The sequence below is a fragment of the Balaenoptera physalus genome (assembly GCF_965194825.1).
Source record: "Balaenoptera physalus genome assembly, contig: HAP1_SCAFFOLD_1345, whole genome shotgun sequence".
NCBI lineage: Eukaryota > Metazoa > Chordata > Mammalia > Artiodactyla > Balaenopteridae > Balaenoptera > Balaenoptera physalus.
Genome location: NW_028125451.1, coordinates 12,280 through 26,742, shown reverse-complemented (window position 1 = coordinate 26,742; position 14,463 = coordinate 12,280). Strand labels below are relative to the sequence as shown.

Below are 14,463 nucleotides of genomic sequence, written 5' to 3'. Positions count from 1 at the left end.
GGGGTTTATACCTTCTCCTTTAAAAGTTCTATTCCTGGGACTTCCCTGGTGGTCCAGTGGTGAAGACTCTGCGCTTCCAATGCAGCAGGCGTGGGTTCAATCCCTGGTTGGGGAGCTAAGATCCCACATGCTGCGCAGCCAAAGAAATTTTTTTCAAAAGTTATACTCCTGTGTTGTTGAATTTAGTGGTTTAGATTTTGTTTGAATGTTAAGAAGATTTCAGTTTATTTACCAGGAACAAACAAAACATAATGTAAAAATAGTTTCCCAGAAACGATTTCCATCGTTCTCTTCTTCCCTTTCTCCCGCAGACTGACTGGTGTTTCATCTTGACAAGTTCTCTGAAGTTCTCTGTCATTCCATAGGAAAGCGGTCTGGCTTGGAGGTTGCAATCCCAGGGAATTTTTCATCAGCGGGGAAGTCTCCATCACTACAGAGGAATCAAGGTTGAAGTCAGTCCCGGGTAAGTGAGATGCTCCCCCTAAACACCAACACAGCAGTCGTGTACCTTTCAAGGGGTTCAGGGGCAAGATGGGCAAGGCATTTCTACTAACTCTTCTTAAGGATCATGGACAGTGTGCCCTATGCTACGAGGTAAGCGGTGACTGTTGTAATTCTTACTGGTGATCATTTCATGTCACTGATCCTTGGCTCTCTTTGTATCTCATAGGACTGTTGTAAGTCCAATACAAAATGAGTCTTCTTTTTAAAAAACTGAAATGTTTTACAAAGCCTAGCATTCTCATAGAGAGTCCTTTGAATTCTCCCCACTTTCCCGAGAGGCTAAGAACACTTCACACCATGAACTAGGAGAGGGGGTAGAGCCCTTTCTGATGAAATATAGAAACAAAGACAGAGTCTTAGCCTGCTTGCTCTCTGGACAGGATCTCGGACCACAAGGTCTTAAATCCTGGTATAAATGACGGAAGTGAGGACAGTTCAACTGGCACTCTCATAACAAGAGTTCTGAAACACCTTCCAAAGAGACTGTAGCGGTAGACGAGGGAAGGGAGTGCTACAGTGTGGTAGTACAGGGGGAATGCTCGGCTACAGCAGTGAAAAATGTGGTACCTATTGGTGTGCTCTCGGGGTTCTTGTACATGTAGCATAGATGACCTTTACAGTGTCCCTCCCACCTTCCCACCTGCATTAGGTGTTCTGTTTTTTTGTTTGTTTGTTTGTTTTTAATTTACGTTTATTGATTGATTGATTGATTGAACTTATTTATTCTACGTATTTATTTTTTTGGCTGCACTGGGTCCTCATTGCTGTGCACGGGCTTTCTCTAGTTGCGGCTAGCGGGGTCTACTCTTGGTTGCGGTGTGCGGGCTTCTCATCGCGGTGGCCTCTCTTGTTGCGGAGCATGGGCTGTAGGCGCGTGGGCTTCGGTAGTTGCGGCTCACGGGCTCTGGAATGCAGGCTCAGTCGTTGTGGCACATGCGCTTAGTTGCAGCACGGCATGTGGGATCTTCGCAGACCGGGGCTCGAAGCCGTGTCCCCTGCATTGGCAGGCGCCACCAGGGAAGCCCTAGCTGTTCTTACATAGAGTCTAAAAACAGAGAGCACTGAGAGAAGGTAATGATTATTAAAGGCTCAGGATCTAAATTCTACCTGTCTCTACACCCCTTCCCAGCTGTCGATTTGACCCCGTTTGTGAATGCCGACCTCATTCTTCAACTTGCTCTGCCGTTTGTATACTCACCTTGAAAACTTGTTTCTGTGATGCGTTGAGCAGACACAGGGTGGCAGATTGCAGAGGTGGAAGCTGGTGGTCGGATATTTGCGGGCTGAATCTCCTTCAGTCCCATTCCCATTTCTGGTTGCGCAGAGGCCCTACTTCCTGTGTATGACGCGGAGCCATAGGATTGCGGGCAGGAGCCAAGTTCTCCATACAGTGAAGACCCCAGTGTGCCTTGGTTATAGTAATATACCTGGCTTCCTTCCTGGTAGGGAAGTGACAGGCGGCTATGCCCCTGATTTGTTCGTGGGCCTCCTGATGCAGCAGTTCCCTTGGCTCTGGCCCTGTCGTCAGCTGCCCCTAGGAGGACTCTGAGCCCTAGCCACTTCTCTGGTAGATTTGCCTATTCCCCCACTATAATCACACCTGAATAAGGCAACTCAAACCTTTCAGAGATGTGTCGTGAACCTCTTGTTTTCTGAAATACCTATCTGGTGGTTGTGAGACTTAAGGCCAACCTCCCCGAGAGACTTTGTTTCTATTTCTCCTAGTAAACCTAGACTCATCTCCTGTCACCTTCAACTCTACTCCAATTGTGTTCTTTCAACCCAGACCCCTGACCCTGCTTTTTGCTTCTGCCATTTCATCCTCACTCCTGCTTCCTTTCCTAAATCCATACGTCTCTTTTGGCCTTCCTAGCCCTGGGCCAAGTTCCTTCCTCTTTCCTCAGTTTTTACCCCTTTCCTTCATTCTCCCATCCAACTTTCAGGCCTTCCTTTCTCACGCCCCAGTTAGCAGCATCTCAAAATTCGAAAGGTTTATTACTCATCTATTAATTCTATTCCATTTACTTATTCGGTTCTATACCTATCTTACCTATGTATGGAAGAACCGCTGGTAGCCAAGGTGGCAGCAAGAATCCTAGCAGCTGTCACCTGACGTATCCGTAGTAGTCAGCAATTTCCATTTCTTTGTCCCTCTGGGTGAAAAATTGCAGCTTCCCCGAAGAGGTGTATCTGGCAGCATTCTCCCGTTGTTGTTGAGCCCGCCTCTTCATGGCCTCTCGCTCTGGCCTCTGCTCTTGTTCGATGGGCTTTGACATGACTGGCTCAGGCACGTTGGGTTCCCTCCATGGAACTCGTTGCTTGCTGAAGTCTTGGAGTAGAAGTTGGGTTTGGAGCTTGGGTGGGGACTGGCGCTTAGTCACAGCAGGGGGAACAGGCTCGCGCTGGAGAGAAGCGCCAGATGAAGTTTTGTAGGGTGCAGGCCTAGGAGCAGCAGGCTGAGGGACACGAGGCTGGGTATGGTTGGTCCAAGCCGGTTGGGTTGGGTTGGCCACAGTTGGCTGAGCTGGTTTGGCGGGACCTGGCAAAGAGGCAGGAGCTGGCTGGGATGAATTGACTGCAGCAGGTTGAGCTGAGTCAGTAGAACCAGGCTGGGCACGGTAAGCCACAGCAGGCCGATGTGAGGCCAGAGACTGTGGCCTCCGAGGAGCGGGTCGAGCTTGAGGCTTGTCCCAGGCAGAAAAAGGCAGAGGTATCAACTTGACCTTCCCAGGAGGAGGCCGCTCACACTGGGATGGAGATGGACACTCTGTTTCAGCACTGCTGTCTGGTTTCTGGGCTTGGACTTGCGTTTTCTCAGGCCTCTTACCCTCACGTGGGGTATGCCGCCGTGGCTGGATCGCTGGGGGTGGCTGGGGGTCTTTGGGGTTGCTTGAATTTCCCAAGAGCCGACAGGAAGAGAGCCCAGTTTTCGTCTCATTCTTCTTCCCCAGCGCATGAAGAACCTTCACAGACTCCAGCATGCGCACGCCAAGGGAGGTTCGAGGCTTTTGAAAGCTCTCTTGGCGAAGCTCAGTTTGGTGTTCCTTTCGCTTCGTGTTGGGGATTGCTGGCTTGTCTTCTGCCTTGACTTTGTTCCCTGACTGCTTGTTCTCTTCAGCCTTGTTTCTTCCTCTGGTCCTTTTGGTCTTTTCCTGCCCATGGCTCTCAGTTTTGCTGATCTTTCCGGATGCAGCTTTCTGAGGTTTGCCTTGAGAGTGCTTGGCCGTGTTCGCAGGAGCCCTGTCACTGACTGCAGCAGTGCATATAACCGCTTCTCCCCCTAACAGGCACTCTGGATCCTTTGGCTGGATTTTGGCCTTGGGAGCACCACCGATAGGCTCAGAGGCTTTCTGTTTGTTCTTCCTGGGTTGATCAGAGGGAACCTTTACGACACTTGGCTTTTCCTGCACCTGATTCACCTTAATGGCTCTGGTGTCTTCAGCTTTGATCACGTTGGGACCTTGGGATCGATCAAGATCTTTCCAAGAATTAAAGAGCTGGGGAAGGTGAATATCCTCCGCCAGTGTAGTAATGTCTGCAAGACCACTGCTAGGTTCAGTCCCATTTTCAAGTGTCCCTAGGTCCTGACGACTCAGGCTGTTCTCTCCCAGATCAGCATTTTCAGAACCAGGCTGCTCCTCTTGGCTGAGGGGATCGGTGCAGGCCAGCGGCTGGGGAATATCAGGGATTCCCAAAGGGAGTAGTGGAGGATCTTGGTTTTCTATTGGGATCTGGTAGGCCTCCAGAGGCTTTGACAGCTTGGTTTTGATATCCTCCACGTTCTTACTCTCTGTTTGTCCCTGGCTTGGAGCTGGAGGCAGGGCCAGGAGACGCCTGGCACTCTGGACTGGAGCTGTCACTGAAATGTCCCCAAGTTCAGATGGTGGGTTACTCTCAAGTATGTGACTGTTTCTGCTACTGCAGGACTTGGGGAGTTCTTGAGTTTGTGTCACACAAAACGTCTGGCTTGGAGGTTGCAATCCCAGGGAATTTTTCATCACCAGGGAAGTCTCCATCACTACAAAGGGATCAAGGGAGAAGTCAGTCCCTGGTAAATGAGATGCTCCCCCTAAACACCAACACAGCAGTCATGTACCTTTCAAGGGGTTCAGGGGCAAGATGGGCAAGGCATTTCTACTAACTCTTCTTAAGGATCATGGACAGTGCCCTATGCTACGAGGTAAGCGGGGACTGTTGTAATGCTTAACTGGTGATCATTTCATGTCACTGATCCTTGGCTCTCTTTGTATCTCATAGGACTGTTGTAAGTCCAATACAAAATGAGTCTTCTTTTTAAACAACTGAAATGTTTTACAAAGCCTAGCATTCTCATATAGAGTCCTTTCAATTCTCCCCACTTTCCCGAGAGGCTAAGAACACTTCACACCATGAACTAGGAGAGGGGGTAGAGCCCTTTCTGATGAAATACAGAAACAAAGACAGAGTCTTAGCCTGCTTGCTCTCTGGACAGGATCTCGGACCACAAGGTCTTAAATCCTGGTATAAATGACGGAAGTGAGGACACTTCAACTGGCACTCTCATAACAAGAGTTCTGAGACACCTTCCAAAGAGACTGTAGCAGTAGACGAGGGAAGGGAGTGCTACAGTGTGGTAGTACAGGGGGAATGCTCGGCTACAGCAGTGAAAAATGTGGTACCTATTGGTGTGCTCTCGGGGTTCTTGTACATGTAGCATAGATGACCTTTACAGTGTCCCTGCCACCTTCCCACCTGCATTAGGTGTTCTTTTTGTTTTTTTGTTTTTTTTAATTTACGTTTATTTATTGATTGATTGTTTGAACTTATTTATTCTACGTATTTATTTTTTTGGCTGCACAGGGTCTTCATTGCTGTGCACGGGCTTTCTCTAGTTGCGGCTAGCGGGGTCTACTCTTGGTTGCGCTGTGCGGGCTTCTCTTGTTGCGGAGCATGCGCTCTAGGCGCGTGGGCTTCGGTAGTTGCGGCTCACGGGCTCTAGAATGCAGGCTCAGTCGTTGTGGCACATGGGCTTAGTTGCTCCACGGCATGTGGGATCTTCCCAGACCAGGGCTCGAACCCGTGTCCCCCGCATTGCATTGGCAGGCGGATTCTTAACCACGGCGCCACCAGGGAAGCCCTAGGTGTTCTTATATAGAGTCTAAAAACAGAGGGCACTGAGCGAAGGTAGTGGTTACTGAAGGCTCAGGATCTAAATTCTACCTGTCTCTACACCCCTTCCCAGCTGTCGATTTGACCCCATTTGTGAATGCCGACCTCATTCTTCAACTTTCTCTGCCGTTTGTATACTCACCTTGAAAACTTGTTTCTGTGATGCGTTGAGCAGACACAGGGTGGCAGATTGCAGAGGTGGAAGCTGGTGGTCGGATATTTGTGGGCTGAATCTCCTTCAGTCCCATTCCCATTTCTGGTTGCGCAGAGGCCCTACTTCCTGTGTATGACGCGGAGCCATAGGATTGCGGGCAGGAGCCAAGTTCTCCATACAGTGAAGACCCCAGTGTGCCTTGGTTATAGTAATATACCTGGCTTCCTTCCTGGTAGGGAAGTGACAGGCGGCTATGCCCCTGATTTGGAATCTGAGATGGTGCTCCCTGAGCAAGCCTGGCAGAAAGTGATGGATATAGAGGGACCATGTTATTGGCGTCTGAAGTTTTATCATCCTGGGCTGCCATAAACATGGAGGAAGCAGCTGGGTGCCGGTCAGTGAGTGCCAGAGTAAAGTCTCCGAGTGAAGAGGAATTCTTTTCAGTGCTTCCTGTGATGTCCCACTCAAGAACACCTGGATAGGAAGGAGCTGAAGTGGAGATCTGGCTGTGGTCAGTAACTCCAGATAACATAGTCGTGCTGGAATGTTGGTAAAGGTAGGCACTACCCATGAGTGTCTGGAAAGAGGTACCGGTAGCCGATGCCGAACTGACGGCAGGGGCAGAGACTCTGGAGAAGTTGCAGACACTTCGTGTTAGGGAAGTTGCATTGCTCACCACAGGAAGACAATGCTGCAGAGAATTTAGAGTTCCAAGTAGAGATGGATTTTGGAAATTTTCTGTAAGAACAAGAGGGTCATGAAAAACTCAGGGAGGTTGAGAAATTCTCACTACGTTTGAGGAACAGCATTATCTTAAGGTTCTTGCTCTCAGGACACCTCTACTATCGACCCTTCCTGAGAAACCCAAAATCAGACAGTTAATGATGGCTGTAAGGACTGAGCAGTTTTCCACTCTTCTGTATTAACTGCCTGTGCTCCCATCTTGGGCACAGATGGGCAGAAGAGCCAAGTGGTATGGTTCAGACATTGTTCTCTAGGCTGGAAGCAACCTTCTCCCTGCCCTGTCTTTCCCTTCAGCCTGCACTCGTATTGACTTCTATGCTATTTCCTAGACTGGAAGCATTTTAGAACTAGGAGGCCCTTAGAGAACTTTCTCTTTTTTCAGTCTCATTTCACGAGTAAGGAAACTGAGGCTCAGAGAGGTCGGGTTGACTTGTTCAGGTTCTCTCATTATGTTAGTGTCATTACCAGGTTTCAGAACCTAAGTATCCTGACTTCCTTGCCAGGACTCCACTCTGAGCATGATAGTGCCAGAAAGCAGGAGAAATAGAACTTATAATATAAGCATTTTTTTTGTCCATTAGAAAACAGTACGGCCATTACCATTGTCATCTTCAGTGTCTCCCTTTGCTTGTGCAGTTCCCACGCTATTACCTAGAGTTGACGTATAGCTCAGTCCAACTGGTGAACTGAAAGAGTCATTTTTGCCCTCTTCAAGCCTGGTTTCTCATCCTACCTCAAAATGATTACCCGAAAGTGGATTTCTTAAGTGCTTTTGGAAAGAGAAAAGTTATCTGATTACTTCAGATTACTCATCTATAAAGTGGTTATAACACCACCACCAATAATAATAGCAGTAATAATTAATAGATGAATAAGCTGATCTATTGCGTATGATTTATATGGAGGAAGATACAATAAGTTCTAGAAAGACAAAGAAAAATCATGAAAAACATGTTACGTAACGAAAAAGAAATCCATAGATATTAATGAAAACTGGGGTATGTGGGCAAGTATCAAAGCCTAATGAATTTACTAACAAATGACATTCTGTACCATACATGCAATATTATGAAAGTGAATTTTGCCCACTCTATTTTAGTGAATACTATTAACCAAAAAACACGATGGAGGTGATAGAGGTGAATGAATTCCTAGCCAATGCATACAGACAGAGACGATAAATCAGTAAAAAATGCACAACAAGCAACAGAATGCAACAAATGTGAATGTATAGGTAGCCACAACATATATAGACAAGTATTTCAATGAAAACCGGTACAAAGCAGACAGCAAAATAGTAAGTGTAAAAGAGTTTCATTATTGTGCTCATTCATATTTTTACCCAGCAAGTAACAGGTATTAAGCCTAGGAGAAATATATCTTTCCATGAATATAACTCATATAATAAGCAGAAAGGAAGCTTAAAAAGTATCAAGAAGGTTTTTGTATTTATCCTAGAACTTAGAATCATCTTCCACATCCAAGAAGATGACATCCCAAGACCTCAAAAAACCATCATCCCTAGAATCCAATTAAAAAAGATTTTCAAATGTAAGAAAATCCAAAGGACTCCACAACATTGTTTTAGATAAATGTGGATGTTTGTGTTTTCTTTTTTTCTTTTGCCGCGCCGCGTGGCCCTGGCCGTGAAAGCACCGAGTCCTAAAGCGCTGGACCGCCAGGGAATTCCCTAAATGGGGAATTAGAGATGTGGGGCTTGACTTTTTCTTTTTCTTCTCCGGTAGCTAAGATCTACAAGCGAACGATGGCTGTTGATCAATGTGCTCTCTGTGTTAGGAAGGAAATAACTGTAAAAATGAAAAGCAACCTTGCCTTAGAAGCTACATATCACACAAAGGAAATAGTCCTTCTGATTCAATGTAGAAGATATCATTTAAAATGTTTAATTGGGCAAATGTCTACCTAGTTTAAAAATTAGAAAGAATAGAACACTGAAAAGCAGCCCCCTAGATAACCACTTTGGTTTCTGGTTTCTAGGAAGCATCATTTCTAAAACATACTTCTAAAATGTTTCTATTCCAAACTGTCAAGTGCCAGCTGTATTCAGAGAGGCAATAAAAGAAAGAAAACGGAGTATGACTTTTCTGATAGGCTGCCCTTCCTGGTGATCCCCTGTTCTGGCCTTACTTTCCTTCTTAGTCTGTTAATGTAAGGATTTGCTACCATCAGCTTTGTTTTGCCCTGCTCTGAGCAGATTTCCCTCTGTGCTGTTTCTGCTTTAATTTAAAATCTTTGGCTCCCATCAACATTCCATGGCAAACTGCCTCTTTCTTGAGAGCTCCTCTATGCTTTCCCTCTTCATTCTTATATTTTTTTCCCATCTCTTGGTTCCTGTTGGCCTGTGCTAATGAAAACAATCCTAAACTTGCTTACGTTTGACTCTGTGCCTCCCTATATAGCCCAGTACTCTCCATCCTCTCTCCCTATTCTCTCTTTTCAACTAGTCGAAATACTAGTGGAGGGAGACCATTGGAGATGAAACATCTTGGTATATATCGCTAGTTTTCTGTGTCACCTGGCTTTTCTATGTTTCTGTTGAAACACTCTTTTGAGAAGTCTCTGATTTCATTTTCTACATGGGTACCCTTTAAGGCTCAATATTGGAAAAGAAGGGGATCAGAGTGATCAACCCAATGTGGTATCCTAACGTAACAGATAAGGAAAGCAGCAGGCTTTGTGAGGCAGTCAGTGATTTGTCCAAAGTCACACAGACAGTAAACGTCAAAGTCAAAACTGAAATTAGGTCTCCAGACTTGTAGTTCAATACTTTCCCTCATTATTCCACGCTATTTTGAATCTCCTCCTCAATTTAGGGGCACAAGAAATCGAACGCAAAACTTTCCAAAGTTTCTTTTCTTACCTGACATGGTCAGAGAAGAGGAGACATCAACTGCAGGTACAAGGGATGAGGAGACAACACTAGAGGATGTCTGAGTGGCTGCAGCTGAACGGCGCACGTGTCCAGTACAAAGGTCACTGGTTACTGGTCCAAACGGCTCCACGGAAACCCCAAGACCTCTACCAAGTGGTAGTAGGTTTGGTAGGAGAGTGATGTCACAAAGCAGGCAGTTGAAAGGTATGAGCTAGCCAATAGGGAGGTCCGATCCCCAACAGGAGGGCGGGCTTGGGTGAAGAGAGCGTAGGAGAGCTAAAACAACCCCTCAATTTCTGAGCTCTGGGGAGGAAATCCTAGAAGACAGATTTACCTCCCCCAGGCTCTTCCATTAGGGAAATCATTGCAACATTTCTTACAGACGTTCATTAATATAATTAACTAACAGTTACTTATATTCTACAGAGTATTCTATTTTATGTATCATATACTTAGAGCTATATAGATCTTATTTAACTAGTATCCTTAGGAAGGAAAGAGCCATGTAGTTTGAACTATTACAGTTGTAACTTGGTTAAAGAGCAGGGTGAAGTTTGTTGAGTGTACCCTGTGGAGAATGTTGTGGTCCAAGGCTCTTCTCTTTTAGTTTCTTCTCCTTGACTCCTACCTTCCTTGGGCTGGGCTAGGCTGGGGGCCAGGTTGGACTTGCGACTTAACATTTCTCTTCCGCTTTCTTTTTTTTTTTTTTTTTTCTTCCATTATGGGCATTGCTTCTAGGACAAGCCTTGATCTTGCATTGGATGTTCCTTCCTGTCAACTTCCAGCAGCAGGAGTCTTCTTTTCAGTGCTTGATGCTTCACGAAATAGACTCTGCCCATTGGCAGCAAATACCAGAGAGCTAGGAGACAGAGCTGGTTGCAGACCTTTCCTCTTCCAGCCTTTGGTTGCAATTGTTTTGCCCATGATTTGCTAGCTCTAGTTCCTTGGGCCACACAGGTATCCTGCCATCCAGCTCTTTTTATATGTGAGAGACATTCTGAACACTGTCCCTCTTTCTTTGCACAGAAGTATATACAGTGTGGCAGTTACCGTAATCTCCTCCCCCTTGCAAACAGCCCCTCTAGAATCTCGGACCTCTAGGACTCTCTGTCTTGCATGCTTGGGTGCAAGGCCAAGCACAATGAAGAGGAGAATAATTAGAGAAAGAGGAGGACATTGGTGGAGAACTGGGAGCAGGTAAGGTGAAAGGGCACCGGAGAAAAGAGATGCATGTAGGTTTTTTGGTTTCTGTGGGAAACAAGTTGACACACTTGGGCCTCATTTTGTATTAACAGAACAGAGAGTTGTAGATATAAGTAGCTAGATCGTGCAGCAACTGCCATGAAGTCTGTACACTGAAGAGAACAGTCTCACATCTAGTTTTCATTTTGTTTTATGTCATATTACCTTATTTATAGCATTCACTGGTATGTTTGTAGAACGCAGATGTTTTCAAATGCTCTGGTTTTGTCTACATGGTTATTTCCTTGTCCTATTTGTAAGGAATCCAACATTGTAAGACATATTGCATGTTTTTCTCTTGACGATTGTTTACCTTGAAGCGTCATGAGCTAACTTGAGCTGTTGGATTTTGTGGAGAAACTTTAAAAAGGGTCTGTGAAAAAGGCATTGTGGTGAGTCGCATTATGCACCCGAGCGTAAGGAGCAGATATCTGCCACCAGCCCAGCTTGGCCTGGATTGCCTCTGTGTTAGTTCCCCTGGTTAGTGCTTTTCTCCCTAACCACTCTTGTGACTGTGATAATGTGAGTTAAGGGCTGAGTTGCTAGTGATTTATGTGTGAGGTAGGCTGGTTTGAGGGAGGAAATCTATGGACCTAGTCATTTTCCTTGGTGGTAAGCTTTCAGGGGTGCAAAGATCGATCTTCCTGGGGACTTTTCTGGTACCAGGAAGATATCGCATAGATGGGACCTCCAAAGACACACATTTAATTTTTAGGCCTGTTGTTCCTATTATGGGATGTGAGTTTCTTCACTGATGGGGATGCTGCTTATCTGAGAAGAAACTGTGAAAGGTGGTGTAGTATAGAGGTGTGGCTTAAGCTTTTAAGTTTTCTTCAAGGTTTTTCCCCTAAGCTTCATACTTCAGACGGCCTACTTACATGAGACTAGTATGTGATGTCAGGCTAACAACTTCCTAAATACCTGCAAGCCAGATCAGTGTCTCTTTTCTCTATATTCCCATGGAAATCAAGGGTCCCGCCGAATTTTCCATCGAAACAGTTGATTTGTGCTGTCTCTAGGAATTCTACAGGGCGTACCGTTGCTTCCTAACCGGTGTCATTTGGGAGATCGATCCCCCTCTGTACGTTCAAATGATTAATTTTGAGACTCTGCTCATGTGTGCAGTAAACCCTTTAATTCCCTAAGACCTTCCTTTCCTCCATCTCATACCCCATGAAGCCCGCTTCAGTTTATCTCCTGAATTTCTTTGGAATCTGTCAGCTCTCCCTCAACATCCTAATACTGAACTTGCCTGTCTGTTGCGATTAGGTCCTAACTAGTGTCCATATATCTTGTTTCCCTCCAATCCATTCTTCACACAAGAAAGCTTCAAAGCAAGTTGGAACATTGCTCATAAACATCGCTCACAAACATTGTTTTGAGAATAGAAAACACACTGGTGGCCTTTAAGACTCTGCGTGCTCTAGAATCCTCTCTGCTTCTCTAGCCCCATCTTGTGCCACGTTTGCCCTCACTTTCTATGCTTCAGATACACTGAATTAACCTTAGTTCTCACTCATCTGACAGAAGTCAGTTGAGAAATTATTTTTCACTGTGATTCCTAGCATTAAGGAATTTGATGATCAGGTTTTGTATGAGGACTAAAACTAAACTGGGAAGTGGAAGAATTGCGTTTCAACTGTTTCAGTCAACACGCATGTATTAATGATACCTAAGTATTGAACACCGGGCTAGGTTTCATGAGGGATACAGAAGTTCTGGCCATCTCTGGTTTTGGGTATCCCTTATTTGTTGAGACCTTTGCGTTGTTTGGTTGCCTTTTGTCTGTTTTCCAGATGGGAAAACAGGAACAAGGGAAGTATAGGTTATTACTAGGTGGGGTTGAACAAGTGGAGCAGCAAACTGCAAAGCAGAAAGAAGAGGGACGTACTATAGAGGGATGTGATTTCCATTTTCAAGGCGCCTGCGTCCTGTGCAGGGAGACAGCCTAACATAAAATGTGCCTAACAAAAGATCTATTGACTTCTTACTAAAAATCTCCAGTTCATATAACCCAGGGGTTTATACCTTCTCCTTTAAAAGTTCTATTCCTGGGACTTCCCTGGTGGTCCAGTGGTGAAGACTCTGCGCTTCCAATGCAGCAGGCGTGGGTTCAATCCCTGGTTGGGGAGCTAAGATCCCACATGCTGCGCAGCCAAAGAAATTTTTTTCAAAAGTTATACTCCTGTGTTGTTGAATTTAGTGGTTTAGATTTTGTTTGAATGTTAAGAAGATTTCAGTTTATTTACCAGGAACAAACAAAACATAATGTAAAAATAGTTTCCCAGAAACGATTTCCATCGTTCTCTTCTTCCCTTTCTCCCGCAGACTGACTGGTGTTTCATCTTGACAAGTTCTCTGAAGTTCTCTGTCATTCCATAGGAAAGCGGTCTGGCTTGGAGGTTGCAATCCCAGGGAATTTTTCATCAGCGGGGAAGTCTCCATCACTACAGAGGAATCAAGGTTGAAGTCAGTCCCGGGTAAGTGAGATGCTCCCCCTAAACACCAACACAGCAGTCGTGTACCTTTCAAGGGGTTCAGGGGCAAGATGGGCAAGGCATTTCTACTAACTCTTCTTAAGGATCATGGACAGTGTGCCCTATGCTACGAGGTAAGCGGTGACTGTTGTAATTCTTACTGGTGATCATTTCATGTCACTGATCCTTGGCTCTCTTTGTATCTCATAGGACTGTTGTAAGTCCAATACAAAATGAGTCTTCTTTTTAAAAAACTGAAATGTTTTACAAAGCCTAGCATTCTCATAGAGAGTCCTTTGAATTCTCCCCACTTTCCCGAGAGGCTAAGAACACTTCACACCATGAACTAGGAGAGGGGGTAGAGCCCTTTCTGATGAAATATAGAAACAAAGACAGAGTCTTAGCCTGCTTGCTCTCTGGACAGGATCTCGGACCACAAGGTCTTAAATCCTGGTATAAATGACGGAAGTGAGGACAGTTCAACTGGCACTCTCATAACAAGAGTTCTGAAACACCTTCCAAAGAGACTGTAGCGGTAGACGAGGGAAGGGAGTGCTACAGTGTGGTAGTACAGGGGGAATGCTCGGCTACAGCAGTGAAAAATGTGGTACCTATTGGTGTGCTCTCGGGGTTCTTGTACATGTAGCATAGATGACCTTTACAGTGTCCCTCCCACCTTCCCACCTGCATTAGGTGTTCTGTTTTTTTGTTTGTTTGTTTGTTTTTAATTTACGTTTATTGATTGATTGATTGATTGAACTTATTTATTCTACGTATTTATTTTTTTGGCTGCACTGGGTCCTCATTGCTGTGCACGGGCTTTCTCTAGTTGCGGCTAGCGGGGTCTACTCTTGGTTGCGGTGTGCGGGCTTCTCATCGCGGTGGCCTCTCTTGTTGCGGAGCATGGGCTGTAGGCGCGTGGGCTTCGGTAGTTGCGGCTCACGGGCTCTGGAATGCAGGCTCAGTCGTTGTGGCACATGCGCTTAGTTGCTGCACGGCATGTGGGATCTTCGCAGACCGGGGCTCGAAGCCGTGTCCCCTGCATTGGCAGGCGCCACCAGGGAAGCCCTAGCTGTTCTTACATAGAGTCTAAAAACAGAGAGCACTGAGAGAAGGTAGTGGTTATTAAAGGCTCAGGATCTAAATTCTACCTGTCTCTACACCCCTTCCGAGCTGTCGATTTGACCCCGTTTGTGAATGCCGACCTCATTCTTCAACTTGCTCTGCCGTTTGTATACTCACCTTGAAAACTTGTTTCTGTGATGCGTTGAGCAGACACAGGGTGGCAGATTGCAGAGGTG

General features: G+C 45.7%; 1 protein-coding gene across 1 annotated transcript in view; it reads right to left on the bottom strand.

Moving 5' to 3' along the window:
- The window catches only part of LOC309653872 (uncharacterized protein), a gene marked incomplete at both ends in the record, with an annotated part of 146,680 nt that extends 137,165 nt beyond the window's left edge, over window positions 1-9,515 (bottom strand). Inside the window, 3 exons of the mRNA XM_082478646.1 lie at window positions 2,614-4,514; window positions 5,853-6,544; window positions 9,432-9,515. Coding sequence (XP_082334772.1) covers window positions 2,614-4,514; window positions 5,853-6,544; window positions 9,432-9,515 — 2,677 coding nt within the window. The remainder of the gene's footprint in view (window positions 1-2,613; window positions 4,515-5,852; window positions 6,545-9,431) is intronic.
- Window positions 9,516-14,463: the final 4,948 nt, after the last annotated feature.